The 17,175-nt window shown below is 40.1% G+C and overlaps 1 protein-coding gene across 1 annotated transcript in view; it reads left to right on the forward strand.

The window, feature by feature from the left end:
• The window catches only part of THSD7B (thrombospondin type 1 domain containing 7B), a 764,170-nt gene that overhangs the window by 339,098 nt on the left and 407,897 nt on the right, over window positions 1-17,175 (forward strand). The window contains exon 7 of the mRNA XM_064484730.1: window positions 30-227. Within this exon, the coding sequence (XP_064340800.1) occupies window positions 30-227 (198 nt within the window). The remainder of the gene's footprint in view (window positions 1-29; window positions 228-17,175) is intronic.

A 17,175-nucleotide genomic window follows, 5' to 3' on the forward strand; every position in this document is an offset into this window, starting at 1 on the left:
TGGGAACCTCTTGTCCTCTCTCATTTCAGGCTTTAGAATGAGACAGCGCCACGTCCTCATGGAGCCCGCAGGGCCTGCAGGGCATTGCCCTCATTTGGTGGAATCCGTTCCTTGTGAGGATCCAATGTGTTATCAGTGGCGGACATCGGAAGGGCTCTGTGTGCCTGATCATGGCAGGTGTGGCCCGGGACATCGCATCGTGAAGGCTGTCTGCCAGAATGAGCGAGGTATGAGCCAAAGAAGCACAGGGGTGGTTCAGTGGTGTCTGCCGAACAACACATGGCCACGCTCAGGTCATTTTCCCAAGGGAGAGAAATGCAGTCTTTCTTGGTCTTGAATATTTGAGAAACACAGTCTTTCCTACTCTTGAGTATTTAAGTCAGGTGATACATGGCCACAAAGTAAGCCGCATTGACTTAATACGGGGCCATGCGTTTCGTGACAGAGGAACCCTGTTTGCTTATGCCTAAGTGCAGTGCAGGGAGCCTAGAGAGTTCTCTGGGGTTTTTAATTTATTAAGACAAACAGAATACAGAAATTGCCTGGATAGTCCTCAGTACTTATCAATACGAAGAAAGTGTTACTGGCCTTTATTGATGTTGACATGTAACATGCTTCTATATATCATTAACAAATGCTGCCTTGTAAAGATTCCAGGGCTACCTTTCCCTCCAGTTTAAAAAGAAACCACAAATGCTAAGCTGTATCTTTTCAGTTATATAACATTAGATTAGAATCATCTCTAGACATAATGCTAACATTTCTAAAGAGCCATTTTAAAATATAAGTTGTCAAGATTTGCAAAACTCTTTAACAGTGGTGTCTTTCCTTCATCACCAAGCTTCTGGTACAGTGGTTGTTTGAAATGAAGGGTGCCCTAGAAAATATGGAAGTCACATGGAAATGAGAAAAGTGACATTGAAAGCCTTTATCCTAGAGTTTAAAAAATTCAGTCTCATGGAAGAATACGGAGTATGTCTATTCATCAGCCCTGCCATGAGAAGTCGTGATTTATAATGGTCTTGGTATGTGGAGTGAAATATTTTGACTTATGGAGCGAAGAAATCCATAAAACAGAAGGAAATTACAAAGTGGATGCAAAATGGCTGTTGGCATCCCCCGGGGGCTGACATTCAGCAATGCATTTCTTTGTTCTCTCTCTCTCTCCCCCCCACCACCCTTTCTCTCTCTCCCACCCTTCCCTCTGTCTATCCCTCACTTCCTTCCTTCTTTCATTCCTCCCTCTTCTTTTTTCCCTCCTTCTCTCCTTCCACCCATCCTTCCTTCTTTGTTTTAAAAAATCATTTCCATAATTAGACAAATACACATTTTGCCAAGCGATGTAATTGGTTACTTCATGAAGCCAAGTAGTTGTTTAATTAAGTAGAGTGCAGGACAGATTGTATTAGCTACTGTCCCTTTTGACTACATAGTTAAAACTAATAGTGGCTTCTAATATTACCAAATAAGCTTTGAATGGGGGTGACATATGTGCAGTTTATTAACAGCAGCGCCAAAGATCCCTTTTTGAATTCAGGAAGAGGAGTGCAGACGTTTAAAACCTGCGAGTCAGACAGGTTGGAACTTCTAGTCTGCTGCTCTTCTGCTAGATGGTCTCAGGAAAATTGTTTAACTGTAGAGGCATTCTTTCTTTTAGCTGCAAAGTGGGGATAATAAAACCAACCTCTCACTCTCTGATTGTGAGTGTTAAATTTCTTATATAAAAGTGATTAGTGAAGTGCCTGCACATAACCATTCAGAATAAGCTATGAGCTCATTTTACTTGTAATGCACATTTATGACTGTTCTCCGCCCTAGGGGATTTGTGCAGAGAATGTTCTTTTATAAAATGAAAATAATAATGAGGATTCAAATAACCATACTAGTCAGTCTTCCCAACCTCCAGCTGTGGGAACAAGATCATTTGTTTGGTTGAGACCCAATGACAAATGACTGTCAGGCTTTGTCATCTCATAGCAGGGATGGGAGACTTTACAAGGTTGTCATACGGAGTCCACAGAGCCAGGGACTTCTTACACCATGTGTACTGTGCCTTCTACAGTGTTGCAGAGTGTGATACTCTGATCTATAATTAGAGATATGTATTTGGTCTGTGTCCCTTCTCTGGCACACAGCTTCTACAACCATTGGAAATCCCTGAGCAGTAAGAGCAGTGGGAGCATCTCTTGTTATCATATATGGTCTCTGGCCCTCAGTTCTTGAAATCACTTCCTTAAAGGTGAAATGGGTGTCTTGTTCTTCACATCAAGCCCCTTTCTACCACAACTGTAGTATTTGTATTAACGAGGGGACTTTTGGAAAGTACCTACAGATGGGGGCTGGTTGCCATGGGAACCAACCATGGGGACCGGTTTTCAATCCCACCGCAACCCCTCTGATATCTGGGGAAGGAGGTTGAATCAATCACTTATGGCCGGTGAGGTCATCAGTCATGCACGTCATGAAGCTCCCATAAAACCCAAAAGAACCTGGTTCAGAGAGCTTGCGGTTAGTGAAGACAGGGAGATTTGGGGAGAGAAGCACGTGGAGGCCCCTCGCCCTTTCCCATACCTTGTCCTATGCATCTCTTCCTTCTGGTTGTCCCTGAGTTTTATCGTGCTAATAGTAAACTGGTTATCCAGTAAGTAAAATGGATTGCCTGAGTTCTGGGAGCTGCTCTAGCAAAGTAATCAAACCCAAAGAGGGGGTCCTGGGAGCATCTGATTTGTAGCCAGTTGGTCAGAAGTACAGGTAGCAACCTAGACTTGTGATTGGCATCCTAAGCTGGAGGGAGTCTTTGGAACCCCCAATTTGTAGCCAGTTGGTCACAAGCACAGGTAACCTGGGCTTGAGATTGGTGTCTAAAGTGGAGGGCAGTCTTATGGGACTGAGCCCTTTAGCTGTGGAATCTGATGCTACTTCTGAGTAGATAGTGTCAGAATCAAGCTGAACGGTAGGATAACCAGGCGGTGTTGGAGAGTTTGCTTGGTGGAGTGTGAGGAACCCCACCCCCCACACACACACACACTCGATTACAAGTGCAGAACACTTTACAGACCTATCAACTTTACCATTTGACAGCAGTTCTAGAGTTTTATCACATATTCCTGGGAAATTATGAATTTTCAGCATTGACCTACACTCTTAATTTCTGTGGAAGAAGTAGGAGTTACTACTGGTTCAGGTCAGTTTCGTGGAGTGTTGTGGTTTTTAAATACCTGGGTGGTTCCTCTGTCACTTGTAGGGCAACAGCCACGGTTGTGGTTACAAGAACGTGCTAGTCTCCTAATGGAGGAAGCAGTCTTTTGTCCAGTGAGAAATTGAAAATGTGATCTGGTTGCACTTTTTGAAGTTCTGCTTCTATGAGATTCTGGGTGATTGACGATTGAAGTTTGCCAGAGACGTGCTCCCGTTTGAGTCTCCACGTATTATCATAGCCTTTCTGTAGTGACAGGAATTGACAGAACTGTTGACACTCATTTAAACGCTTGGAGAGAAAAAAAAAAGGATTGAGATCTATTTAATGAGTCTCCTGTGATTTTTCTCTTGTAACATTTGATACTTTTCATCACTCTGAGTTTCTTCATTGTTTCCTGGGCCTTTTATTTCAGAATTTATTCAGAGGTAAATGGATGCAACCAAAATAAATAAAATTTTTTTTTGGTTAAAAAAATCAAGCAGACTCATATTAGGTCTAGTCAGACTTGAAGCTTGCTATAATTGCAAGGTTACTTGCTTTGTCCCTTGTTTTAAGGCTTGTCCACATCGACTCACTCCATGTACCCCTTATACCAAAAGGAACGTTTAGTATCCTTGCAAAATGTCTACACCCCATTCAGACTGTGGAGCCAAGAGATTTCCACATAACCATGAATCTAGATTTCTGTACGACTCCTGACAGTGTCTTGTGGACATTGCTTCTGCCACTAGGAAGACGTGTCTCCTCCCTAAAAGTTCATTTAGACCCCTAGCTTGAAAACTTCAAAAATACACAACGTATGTCACATTGACGCTAAGAGGTAACTGGAAATAGCGATTTGATATACCCCAAACTGGGTTAGTTTATGAACGTTATCTACTTTGAACTGCTTAAGATTCAAGTAGTCATGTACAAATGTCTGCAGCTGGCTCTGTAGATAGTCCTTTGACCCAGTCTCTGTTTTGATTTATTAGTGATACTGTCAAATCAGTCTCACTAAAGTTGCTGTTTCTCACCCAGCCTGTGAAAGTAGCAAACAATCTGTTAGTAATATTTATTTTCAGTAAGAAAATTGTATATAGATTACAAGAGTGAGTATTATGATTTGGAATCTGATTTGCAGTACTTTGATTGGTGGAATAGCTTTGATTTCTCTCCCTGTGCATCTGATCATTAGCATGGGTTAAAAGGAGTCTCCTGAGTATAGAGAATATATAGTTTTTCTTGTCTCATTGACTGTTGTGTTTCCTACATTTCAAAGGGGGCATTTGAAAGTAAATGGAGTATGATGCAGACTGCAAGCTGACAAATTTCTCCCGGAGATTATCAAGTTAATTCACTGTTTCCAACTTTGTTTTTTGGACAAGTAACTGGTTCCTTGCTGCTGTGTTTCACCGGCAATTGATGAAGGTTTAGCACCAGGTGACATCTTCTGAGAGCAGATTGGGAAAATCCCCGTAATACCAGGGCAGTGGGCAGCGTTCCCAGTGGCTGGCAGGTGACCACTATTTATCGCCGTTCATGTCTCCGTGATGCAAAGTGGGCAGGTGACGTCACAGGGTCATTGGATAAACACAAGACTGCCGGCTGGAGCGGTCAGACCCTGAGTACTCACCACGTATTTTGTTCCATAATTTGCCAAATAAGCTGCCTTGAAAAAAAAAAGTGTATATTTCAGCAAACATTTTTATTCAGAGATAATGCCGTGTACATTCTGCACGCTGGTGAAGAGTGTAATACATCAGGAAGAACACAGTTCACACATTGACAGATACATGGAGTTAAGAGTTCTCTGGTGGCTCTGCACCACTCCCTTTTATAGAGGGTTTCTTATTTTTCACAGTTGCACGGGACCTTCCCCATGCAAATACATTCCTTAAGTGGTGTCTATACTTCACTGAAAGCATGAGGAATGATTTCCCATCATTAAGGGGACTTGCCTTTTCTTTTCAGAGGCGTTTTTCTGTGAGTTCTTGCCTTGTATCATTAACTTTGAGCAAATCAAAAATGTGATCTTTAATCTTAGCTGAAATGACGTGTGCTTCGAAGCCCTCACACCACAAGTGCCTTTTCTAGGATGGCTTTAATTGGTGGAAAGCGTGCTAAGATAATCATGTACCTTTGTTGAATTAAGGTGTTTAAACATGTTTTTAAATCTCTGATTGGAGGTGGAAGTTTTATTTTGTTTATTTTTATCTTTAAATCTCAAGAAATGTTCTTGGCCTCACCTGTGAGAATAAGGTCAAACTCCATTCATGTAGGAAGTGGTTGATCAGCCATTCATGTAGGAAGTGTTTGATCAGAATAGTCTGTGATTCACCAGATTTCTAAATAGAACCCCTTTTGTGTTTTCAAGTCATTGTTTGTTCAGCCCTTTGTTCACGCTGTATCTCGTGTTGGTCGAGTACTGCTTTACTTCTCTGTATATATGTATTTTTTTTAGCAAGACTTTCCAACTGCTACTTCAGCACAGTATTTCTTTAATTGTAGTATAGTTAGTTTACAATGTTGTGTTAATTTCTGGTGTACAGCGTAGTGATTCATACACACACATTCTTTTTCATACTCTTTTTTATAATAGGCTATTACAAGGTATTGAATATAGGAACTCCCTGTGTTATACAGTAGGACCTTGCTGTTTCTCTGTTTTACATATAGTAGCTAGTATCTGCAAATCCCAAACTCCCAATTTATTCTTCCATCCCTACCTTTCCTCCCTGGAAACCACAAATGTGTTTTCTATGTCTGTGAGTCTGTTTCTGTTTTGAAAATAAGTTCATTTGTGTCCTTCTTTTAGTTTCCACATATAAGCGATATCATATGGTATTTTTCTTTCTCTTTCTGGCTTGCTTTGCCATGTTGCTACAAATGGCATTGCTTCTTTTTTATGGCTGAGTAGTATGCCATTGGAGACGCGTGCGCACGCACACACACACACACACACACACACACACCCACAACTTCTTTATCTAGACACCTGTTGATGGACATTTCGGTTGCTTCCACACGTTGGCTACTGTAAATAGTGCTGCTATGAACACTGAGGTGTAGTATCTTTTCAAATTAGAGTTTCCTCTGGATATAGGTCCATGACTGGAATTGCTGGATAACTTGTAAATCTGTTGTTTAGTTTTTTAAGGACAATATTCATTTTTTTGTATTTTAGGAAGAATGAGGAATAGAATGTTCGTCAGGTATTTCTTTGCCATGCAAGAATATTCCTGCAGTGAATCACCCTATTTAAGAGACACCACAAAATGAGAGACACTACAGAGATTATAGTGCCTCTAAATTAAAGTTCAAATATGGTTCTTTTAAAAGTTTTGAGCAATGGCATCTTTGTTCAAATAAGTAGAGTTTATTAAGCTGTTCATTTTGGATGGGATAATGGTAACTGGGATTTTTTTTAAAGAAAGTAGCTATCATTTTCTTCTTATTCTATTAATTTTTTGTTTCTATTTTGAGTAAAAAAAAAATATCTTTGTGTAAGGTTTAAGACTCTTAGAACTATGTTGCCAAGTGTTCAGAAGGATTCAAAAGAGAGGAGAGTAAACATGGACATGCATTTTCTGTAAGCAATATGAATTCAGAGAAATGGCTTTGTGGAGTAGTCAGACAAAGCAGGTAGTTATTTCCTGCCCAGATCCCCTTGACCATTTACCATTTCTGTGCGTGCAAGCCAGAAATTCAGCTGACGCCACCTGCATCTCTTTGCCTAAGGAATTTCTCCAGCCACTGGAGCCTTCTTTGCCCACATAGCAGCCAGAAGTGCCAGGTACTTAGCAATCCCAGGGAGCAACCTTCAACCAGTGATTGAGAGTTGGTGTATAAATACCAACTCCCTTGCCCCTCAGATGGAATAACCTTGAGGTATATGTTCTTTGCTGTGTCCTAGAGTTCCCAGTGGGATGAAATGCCACTTATGCGTAGTCTGATTTATTTGATCAGACAACCTTTATCAGCCTCCTTCCCTTTCCTGTCTCTGTCTTCTACTCTTGCACTGGTTCCCTGGCATTATCACCCAATAAATATGTGCCTGTGAATCTTTGACACAGAGTTTGGTTATGGTGCAACTCAAACTAACACGAGGGTGCTTGGAGAAGTATTTACTGGATCCACTCCAGAAGGAGATACAGGGTTCAATTCAAATCATACCTTATTGATAATGATACTTACGAATCACCTTCGAAGGAAGAAGTGACAGTCTCTCATGAGATTTCGTTCAGTATTTTGAGCAGCCTTCACTAGTTATCAATTATTTGGTAATATCTGAAGGGGTTCAGTATACTCTTTCTGTCCTCCATTTGAAAACATAAAAAACCAAAAAACCAAACCAAACCCACACATTATCTAATCCTGCTTCTATGCTGGTAACTTATACCATCCTCCTGAGTCTTGTGTTTTAACAATTGAGTCATTTTATGACCCTCGGGGGAGGACTAGCTTAGTCATATTTTCATTGTGTAGTGATTCCAGAGAGCATTTGAATGTTTCTGAATAAGAATAAGAAAAGCAGACTTTTTGGATGTTATAGGACTTACTTGTGTAGAAAAAGTGGGTCTGAAGTGTTGGGGGAACACGTTGCTTTATCTCCTTTGTTCTAGATCAGTGATTTTAAAACTATAGTGTACATCAGTCTCTCAGGGGGTTATAAAAACACAAAATACTGACCCCTACTCCAGAATTTCTGACTCAGTAGGTCTGAGGTGGGGTGCAAGCATTGATATTTCTAACAAGTTCCCACGTGATGCCCATGGGACTGGTCTAGGGACCGTACTTCGAGAAACACTGTTCTAGGCAGGAGGGGGCCTACGGGCAGCCTCGTCGCGTTAGTATATAACCCGAGTAGGCTGGAGCAGTGAATGGCATGTCGTACACTTAGTCATGATCAGCAGTGGAATCGATTCTAATCTGTTGTTTCTTGTTTCCTACTGGGCAAATTATTCTGAAATCCATGAAATATATTAGTCTTTCCAGAAGCAAGCAGTGAGTAAATGTTCTTTTATTTCTTTACTGTTACCTAGATGGATTACCGAAAGATCAAGTAGTGGAAAGCAATAGTGTACTCTTGCAGAAACAGAAGACACGTAATATATGAGATGAGTTATTTAGGTGTAGAGGAGAGAATTTTCATTTTCAGCAAGCTTGGTTTTTCAGACCACCATCTGGTAGCATTTTGGTGTCAGTGTCCTTACCAAAGGAAGTGTGGTGATGACAAATACGTTGTATTAAATTTTGAAATGAACCTGACATTGCAGCGGAAAAGAGCCAGTAAGATCAGGCTGCAGTTCACACGACAGGACTCAGACTGCAAAGGAGATTAAATTGGAGCATTCCTGTAGCCAGGTTCCTTCTTCCCTTTCATTCCGATGTCTTGCAGTGAAATTAAAGGTGAAACTTTAATCATATTTGGCAATGACAGAATCCAAAAGAGGAAAATAAAGACTCATTCTCATCAGATACTCATCCATATCTGAGGGGAACTTGGCGAGTGGATGTAAACTGGTGAAATCAATTTAAATGCTAAAGAGAGAGGAACTGTAGTGCAGCTTTAAATACATTGACTGTATGTTGTCTGTCGATAAACAGGTATTGTATTTTAAATGATTTCCTTTTCCCACTCTGTTACCTACCTGGATGCTGGAAGATCACTTTTGTCTCTTTTCTCTTCTTCTGAAGTACCTAAAGAACACATCACTAGCCAGCAGCATTCCACGTCGGACAAATATAGTCTGGTTTCTCCAGATTTATACTATTTAGAAATAGCGTAAATTGCTTCCTGAGTGTGCCTCTGTGTCTCCTGGAAAGACTGTCTCTTTTTTTCTGTCTCTTCTGAAATTCTCACCAGGCAGTCTACTTTCTGTTCCCATCCCGTAAGATTGAGACAGCAAAAGAAATCAAGTGTACTGATACTTCAGAATGCCGTTTATATGATTAAATGGTCATCCCAACCCTTCAGTGGGAGTTAATGTGAGATCATCACCCCTGCCGTTACTGTCAGCTTTCTGGGCATGCTCTGAGTTTCCCTGTTCCGTTGTGTATTCCACCAGTATTACCAACAGGGATTCGTTACAGCATTAGTCATAGGGATGTAATTTTGCCTCCTCCTTCTGAAATGCATTTTAAAGTGGTCTCTGGCTGTTTCATATGGCCTTTGGCTGGTTACTCCTGATACACCGCCTCACTACTTTTCCCTCTATGTAGACATAGGAGAAATAAGGGACATGGATTAAAACACATTTCTATTATGAAAGAGGAATTTCCACTGATAGAACAGCCATTCTGGCTACATTAGGAAATACAACCAGAGGTTTGCCTGTTGTGTATCCATTTGAGTGTTTTCAGGAAAACATAATGAAGGAAAACTCTCCTGGAAGGCTAATCCATCCCACACAAATCAATTAGAAGAAAATTTTACTTAGACTTAAGAACTTTTTTGTGTTTCTAAATTAAAATGATTTATGCATACACTTAACTGATTGATGATTCACAGTTAAGAATTCAGAGTGTTTTACCCTTTATGCTGGGTTATTCATCCCATGCTTACTGAATTGTGTGCTGTGCCCAAGGAATTATATGATTTTTCCATGGAGAGATGTCTAAGAAGTAGAAAAAAAAAAAGCAGAAATCATACATTTTTGTATCAAAGAAACATAACTAAAGGAAAAAAATGTTTTGGAAGTTCATTTAGGGATATGTTAAGACCATGATACTTCTCTTGCTCCATTCAGTCAGCCACAAGCATCTAGGAAATCCACAGCTCACTGTACATGCTACCTCTGCCTGTTGCCTCCGTGGTGATTTGCCTCCACAGTCACGATCATGTTATTCCTCCGTCTGAGATGCTCATCCCCCTCTTCTTCCTTTGGCTAATTTTTACTCATCCTCAAGAAACTTGGATTGATGTCTTACAGGAAACCGCCTCTCCACTTCCACTTCCTTAAGCTGGTCTAGAACCTCAGGTGACTGTTACAGTTACCACCTACCGTCAGATTATTTGTCACAGTCAATTATGATAATTCCATTTCCTTATAGATGATTGGTTCAGAAATGTGTCAGATTAAATCTGCTTGGACCAGTGAGATATGGGAAGGGGGCCATGACTAAGGCGAGATGTTTTAGTTGCTGCCATGATCCGTCCTGTGATCTCCCAGCTATGTGGCTTCAGGGTGAAGGCACTGCTGTGTACGGTAGGGCAGAGATGCAAAGACACTCTGAGTCCTGGAGGACATTGCTGAGCTTCTGAACCGACAGTCTGAGCACTGGCTGTAATGTAAATCAACAGATTTCCTTATCATAAAGCCATTGTCTATCAGAGTTTCTATCAGCCGGTGCAGCAGTCATCCTGCTTGATGGGTTGACTGTCTTCTCATCCTCATAACACTCTGTGACTGAGTTATCACTGTCTTTACTACGTTATATTGAAATTATCTGCTCCTTTATCTGTTTTTCCCATTTGACTCTTAGCTTCTCAGGGGCAGAGACCTTGACTTATTCTGCATGTTATTCTTGGCATAGTGCCAGAGTGTCTGGCATATTAGAATGTACTCAATAAATATTTATAGAACTTGAAAGAGTTATTTCAATTGATTTACACAGCAGCCCAATTGGGAATTGTAAGTATTATTTCAATTTTATTGTTGAGGGAGGACATTTTAGCCCAGAGATGTTGATTGCCCAAAGTCACTCAGCCAGTAAGTTTTAACACCAGAACTTTGAACTCCAGACCTTGGACTCCTAACCAGTAACTTGTTCTGTTTATCGGTGTCAGCAAATGCGTATCACGTGTACCAACAACACTGACGGTACCATGTCTCAGACCCATGCAGTAACTTTCATTGGTTAAAATGTTATTTTTTTTTGTTAAGTGAGACTTGGGCTGAGATTCACTCTCAATGCAGCACTAAAGGCAACCACTGCCAACTGACTGGTGTAGGTCCAAAGGATGAAGCCCATTTCTAGCTGCCCAAAGTCCAAGGATTTTGACTCTTCTCCTTGTTGTGAGCTAACAGCAGGAGAGAGATCACCTGATACAATGAAAACATAAAGCTCACGTGCATTTCCTGTTTCCTTCTTGCACACATTGTCTTTGAGTTAGATGTATAGTACTTAGTTATCTGGTTTTCCCCGGCAACTTGAGTTCTAATCTTGATTGTATTCGGACAGCTAAGCAGTGCAGAACTGATCCCTCAGACTAGACCGAGAGTTCAGAGAGACACAGGTTCTCTGAGAAAGGAGATAATGTGAAACCACAGAGGAGAAGGTAAAAGACAGCTCTTTAAGGACAACCAGCTTGTCACTGCTTCCTAGTAGAGGAGTTATACAGACGGGTAAGAACAGAACTGCTAATAACACCCTGTCGTGGAGTTTTAGAGAGTTTGGTAAAAAACAAACAATTTCTGTACACAGAAGTGGTCCTTCCTGTTACATCAACATTTATTAACGTATGCTTCAATAGTAGAGAAGAAGCCCTAATTTCCCTGTGATATTGTTCCAAAAACAAATAGGTAGAAATTAAAAGATGACAAATTTAGGTTTAACATTGGAGTTCATGTCCCGTAGGTGTCTAGCAATGGTAGTTAGAATAACCAGCTCACTGTTACTGAAGGTGTTTGCACGGAGGCTGGAGACCTCCTCTCAGGGTTACTGCGGTCGGAATCTCTACACTGTTCTGCAAGAGAGAGTCGCTCTGTGGATTTGCCATTCTGGGCAGGACAGATCTGCATTCTTCTTAGTTTTCCTGTACTTGAAGATAATTAGCATCTCCATTTATCCCCATAAAAAGCCAGTTGTGTCAGCCCAAATCATGCCTCGCATACTTTCAGTCCAACCCGGGAGAATTTCTCCTGATGGAAACCACCGGCAAGGAGATGCCCAGCGTCTTTCCAGAGTTATCAAGGAAAGGTTGTGCTTAATTAAGTAATGAATTTTAATTAACTGATTGACTTTCAATAGTTAATAAAAAGTAAGACAAGGAAATTTGCAGCAGATTTTGAATGCATCACAATGAAAAAAACCCTGCTAAAATAAGATCATGCTGCAAGTTAAAATTTTAGATCTTAGGTAAATGGGAAATTCACTTGTCCAGAAGGGCCAGTCAGTTTCCTGATTGATAAATAAAGTTTCTTACTGTAGAGGGTGTTGCGGGAGGTGTGAGAGAATGATGTGAGGGGAAGTGTGTCTTCCTCTTTTGAAGACTAGGAAGGCAGGTGGGAGCGTGTCTCTTAAGATAAGTAGAGCCCTGCGCTTTAAGAACTTGGCAGGAGCACAATCTCAGAATCATTTCCGCCCCATATTTCTCACAAGTGCAGCTGAGAGAAAACAGTATTGGTCCAGATCGTCTGAAATCTTTCCCTGAGGTTAAGTTGGGGGAGAGGAGAGCTGTGTGCCTGGAGCACATGATATTGACAACCTACAAATTGATTTTACAGAGTCGTTTATTGCAATGACATCGGCTGCCTAGAGTGTGTTAGGTTATAAGACTCTTCTCCACAAAATTCATTATCATTTCCTTAAAAGATATGAGAGTTAAGTCTTTCAGATTACACGTACCAGCATCCTGTTCACATATGTATGAGGAGCATTAGAAGAGGCCCCAGCTGGTCCTAGATTAAGCCTGTTTACCATCTCCTGGTCACGTGTCTGGCTTTTGTCAAATGCACTCAGAAAATTGCACTGTTGACTGGACACCCAAATTGCCTCCTTCCTGGACTCACTTCATTTTCTCCGCTTAGTTTCTGCCTTTTTTCCTGCCATTTGAATATCATCTTATATCCTGTGTATTATCCTCATTTCCCCACTTGCTAGATATGTGACCTTGAGCAAGCTACCCAGCCCCTTGGCATCTCGCAATTTCTATTAGAAATTAGAATGTGTAGGGAGGGTATAGCTCAGAGGTAGACCGCGTGCTTAGCATGCACCAGGTCCTGGGTTCAATCCCCAGTACCTCCTCTAAAAATAAATAAATAAACAAACCTAATTACCTCACCCACAAAAAGTAAAAGAAAAAAACATTATTTAAAAAAAAGAAATTATAATGGGACCCACATCATAGGTTGATGGAGCTACCGATTTGATCTATGTTGAGTTCTTAAGACAGTTCCTGGCATGTGGTGACTACTGCAAAAATGTAAGCTTTATAAAATTATAATTATTATCCTGTATTACATATAAATAAGCTACCTTAACTACTTTGTAGAATGAATTGACGGTGTAAATTAATGGAAACAGTAATTGACTTTATGTGAATGATTACTTTCTGAGGCCTAGTGTCCAGGCTCATGGGAATAGGATGCTATTTTGTGAGTTTTCTATGTTATTTTTTGCTTGTTACTTTGAACCAATATCAGACTTACACAAAAACTGAGGAGTTGTAAAAACAGTACAAGGAGTTCGCTTATATCCTTCACCCACTTCCCCCATTGTTAACATCTCATATGACCGTAGTTCAATTATTAAAAACCAGAAATTGACATCGGTACGATATAGCTGGTTGTGAGAGCTAAATAAAATAATAAAAGCCTTTATGGAGGATCTGATACCTATTTTGATTTTTCTAGAAGGTAATTTTTTCTGCAGAGGTAGGGTGTCTGGTAATCTTTGATCCAGATGTTTGAAAGCATTGCTTAAACATGATGATCATAAAAGATACAGAATTTTTTGACTGGAAGGTGCACGCAAATTTCAAGCTTCAGGCTTCGATCATATTCTCGAAGAGAATTACTTTTGTTTTTTAGGTTAATTAAAGAAAATGCCTCGGTAACAACACAATTTACTATAAATCCTGTCATATCCCTGGAGAAGAAGGAGGAAGCTTAGTGGCCTCAGGCGCTGATAGTAACCTGAGCCAATCAACTCTGTGATCAGCCATATTTTACGCCCAGTGTCAAAGCAGGGGACCTGCACATTGATGAAGATAGATCTTTACATGCAACAGGAAAGATCATCTTATGGAAAAATCAATTTTTTTGTTGATAAAAATGACTCATTGTCATTTGTAACATTTTACCCTGGGCTGATTCCATTTTTAGGGTTCAGATTTGCTGATGGTATGCAGTAAAGATGAAAAATGCATGCATTTTCTGCAGTTTTGATGGAAGATAGTGGCACCTTCCACTTAGATACTACTGTACATTTGACAAAACTCTTTCTCTTACGTCATTTCCTTTTACCCTTCGCAACAGCCCTTCATGGTGTTCCGGAGTTAGAGGCTTACCCTCATTTTACAGCAGAGGAGATTGAAGACAAGAGAGGTGATATTTGTCTGAGCTCACAGGGCAGATGCCTGTGCTACCTTCTTCCTCCTGAATCAGTGTATTTCCTAAGTCTTGGCTGCTGAATCCTGGGATTCCATATGGGGAAGTGGGAGCTGAGGCAGCTATTATTAAATAATAATAATATATATGAGACATTGACCAATATTTATATCCCTTATGTAATCTCGGGAAAAATTTAAAACCTCCACATCTTTATATCCATCTGTCTCTTATCACCTACGTCTTTGTATCTGTAAATCTATATCTATACCTAGCCACATCAAAAACTCCAGTTCCCTAGGCCATATCTTGGGGAAGAAGAGGAAGAGGAGTCAGGGAGTCAGAGGTAAGGCAAAATACTAGAAGGCCCGCTGTACTAGAAATCTCGTCCTAAGGCACAGATGGGCTGAAGCTAATTTGGAATATGGTTGGAGGTGATGATGGGCATTTGAGGATGTGAGGCTTCATTTCACTCACACAAAATTAAATTATTGGGAAGAGTTCCTTACTTTCTTTTTTAATGATATATACCCATTTTTAGTCACAGATGACCCCTTTTTAGCTTTCTGTTTTGTCATTTCCCCATTGACTCTTGTAATACAACAGATAGTGTAGAGGTATATTAAGAACTGAAATGAAATGACATGCTTGATCAAATGTTTGGGTATCCCAAAAAAGGAACCCCAGAAATGGCAAATGTCTACCTGGAGAAGAACAAGCTTCCCACGATATAATCAACATACTGAAAAGAACACTAAACAAAAGCTTATTAAAGAAGAAAATCTGTGGGGACTTTCTAGCCACAGGGCTAACCATGAACTTTTATCCTTGGTGAGTTTTTTTTTTTTTTTTTTTTTTATTTATTTATTTATTTATTTATTTATTTATTTATTTATTTATTTATTTATTTACTTACTTACTTACTTACTTACTTACTTACTTACTTACTTATTTAAAACATTTTTATTGGTTTATAATCATTTTACAATGTTGTGTCAAATTCCAGTGTAGAGCACAATTTTTCAGTTATACATGAACATACGTATATTCATTGTCACATTTTTCCTCTGTGAGCTACCATAAGATCTTGTGTATATTTCCCTGTGCTATACAGTATAATCTTGTTAATCTATTCTACATTTTGAAATCCCAGTCTATCCCTTCCCACCCTCCACCCCCTTGGTAACCACAAATTTGTATTCTATGTCTATGAGTCTGTTTCTGTTTTGTATTTATGCTTTATTTGCTCATTTTTTTAGATTCCACATATGAGTGATCTCATATGGTATTTTTCTTTCTCTTTCTGACTTACTTCATTTAGAATGACATTCTCCAGGAGCATCCATGTTGCTGCAAATGGCGTTATGTTGTCGGTTTTTATGGCTGAGTAGTATTCTATTGTATAAATATATCACTTCTTCTTTATCCAGTCATCTGTTGATGGACATTTAGGCTCTTTACATGTCTTGGCTATTGTAAATAGTGCTGCTATGAACACTGGGGTGCAGGTGTCATCCTGAAGTGGGGTTCCTTCTGTATATAAGCCCAGGAGTGGGATTCCTGGGTCATACGGTAAGTCTATTCCTAGTCTTTTGAGGAATCTCCATACTGTTTTCCACAGTGGCTGCACCAAACTGCATTCCCACCAGCAGTGTAGGAGGGTTCCCTTTTCTCCACAGCCTCTCCAGCATTTCCTTGGTGCGTTTTAAAACCTCTGTTGAGAAAAACCAGGTGGCTTAAGGGATAGGATACAGAGAGTATGGGCTGTGCCTCCTTGTGTCATACCCTGATTCTCTCCCTAGCAGATGGCATTTGAAGGCGTGTTTGTGTCTGTAAGAGCGTAGTCCATTGTCTAATCTTTGATGCTGAGTAGCTAATGCTCTTCAAAACTGCTTTGTGAAGAGAGAGGCAGGCATTGAGGAATGGTGACATGGCTTCTCAAGGGTTAAGATGGACAATGGGCCTTCTAGGCATGCATCTGGAGAGAACTCCAATTCCAAAAGATACACGCACACCCATGTCCATAGCAGCATTGTTTACAATAGCCCAGGCATGGAAGCAACCTAAATGTCCTGCGACAGATGACTGGATAAAGAAGATGTGATATATGTTTACAATGGAATATGACTCAATCATAAAAAAGAATGAAATAACACCATTTACAGTGACATAGATGGACCTTGAAATGATCACACTAAGTGAAGTAAGTCAGACAGAGTAAGACAAATATATGATATTACTTATGTGTGGAATCTAAGAAAAGGACATGAATTTATTTACGAAGCAGAAACAGACTCACAGACATAGAAAAGAAAGTTATGGTTACCAAAGGGAAAATAGTAGGGAGAGATAAATTAGGAGTTTTGCATTAACAGACAAACTACCATATACAGACTAGATGAACAACAAGGTCCTACTGTAGAGCATGGGGAACTATATTCAATAGCTTATAACAACCTATAATGGAAAAGAATATATATATATATATGTATAACTGAGTCTCTGTGCTGTACACCAGAAACTAACACAACACTGTAAGTCAACTATACTTCAATTAAAAAAAAAAAAGATGGTGGGTGTGTGAACCACCCAGAGTGTGGATGCCCGTCAGGAAGGGATGACGGGTCCGTTCGGGAGATCTGTGTGCCGTACACCACGACCCACCAAACAGACCACGTGTACCAGTTGTACGCAAAGCTCAAGAGCAGCGCCACTTTTTGA

Source organism: Camelus dromedarius, chromosome 4, assembly GCF_036321535.1.
Source record: "Camelus dromedarius isolate mCamDro1 chromosome 4, mCamDro1.pat, whole genome shotgun sequence".
Classification (NCBI taxonomy): domain Eukaryota; kingdom Metazoa; phylum Chordata; class Mammalia; order Artiodactyla; family Camelidae; genus Camelus; species Camelus dromedarius.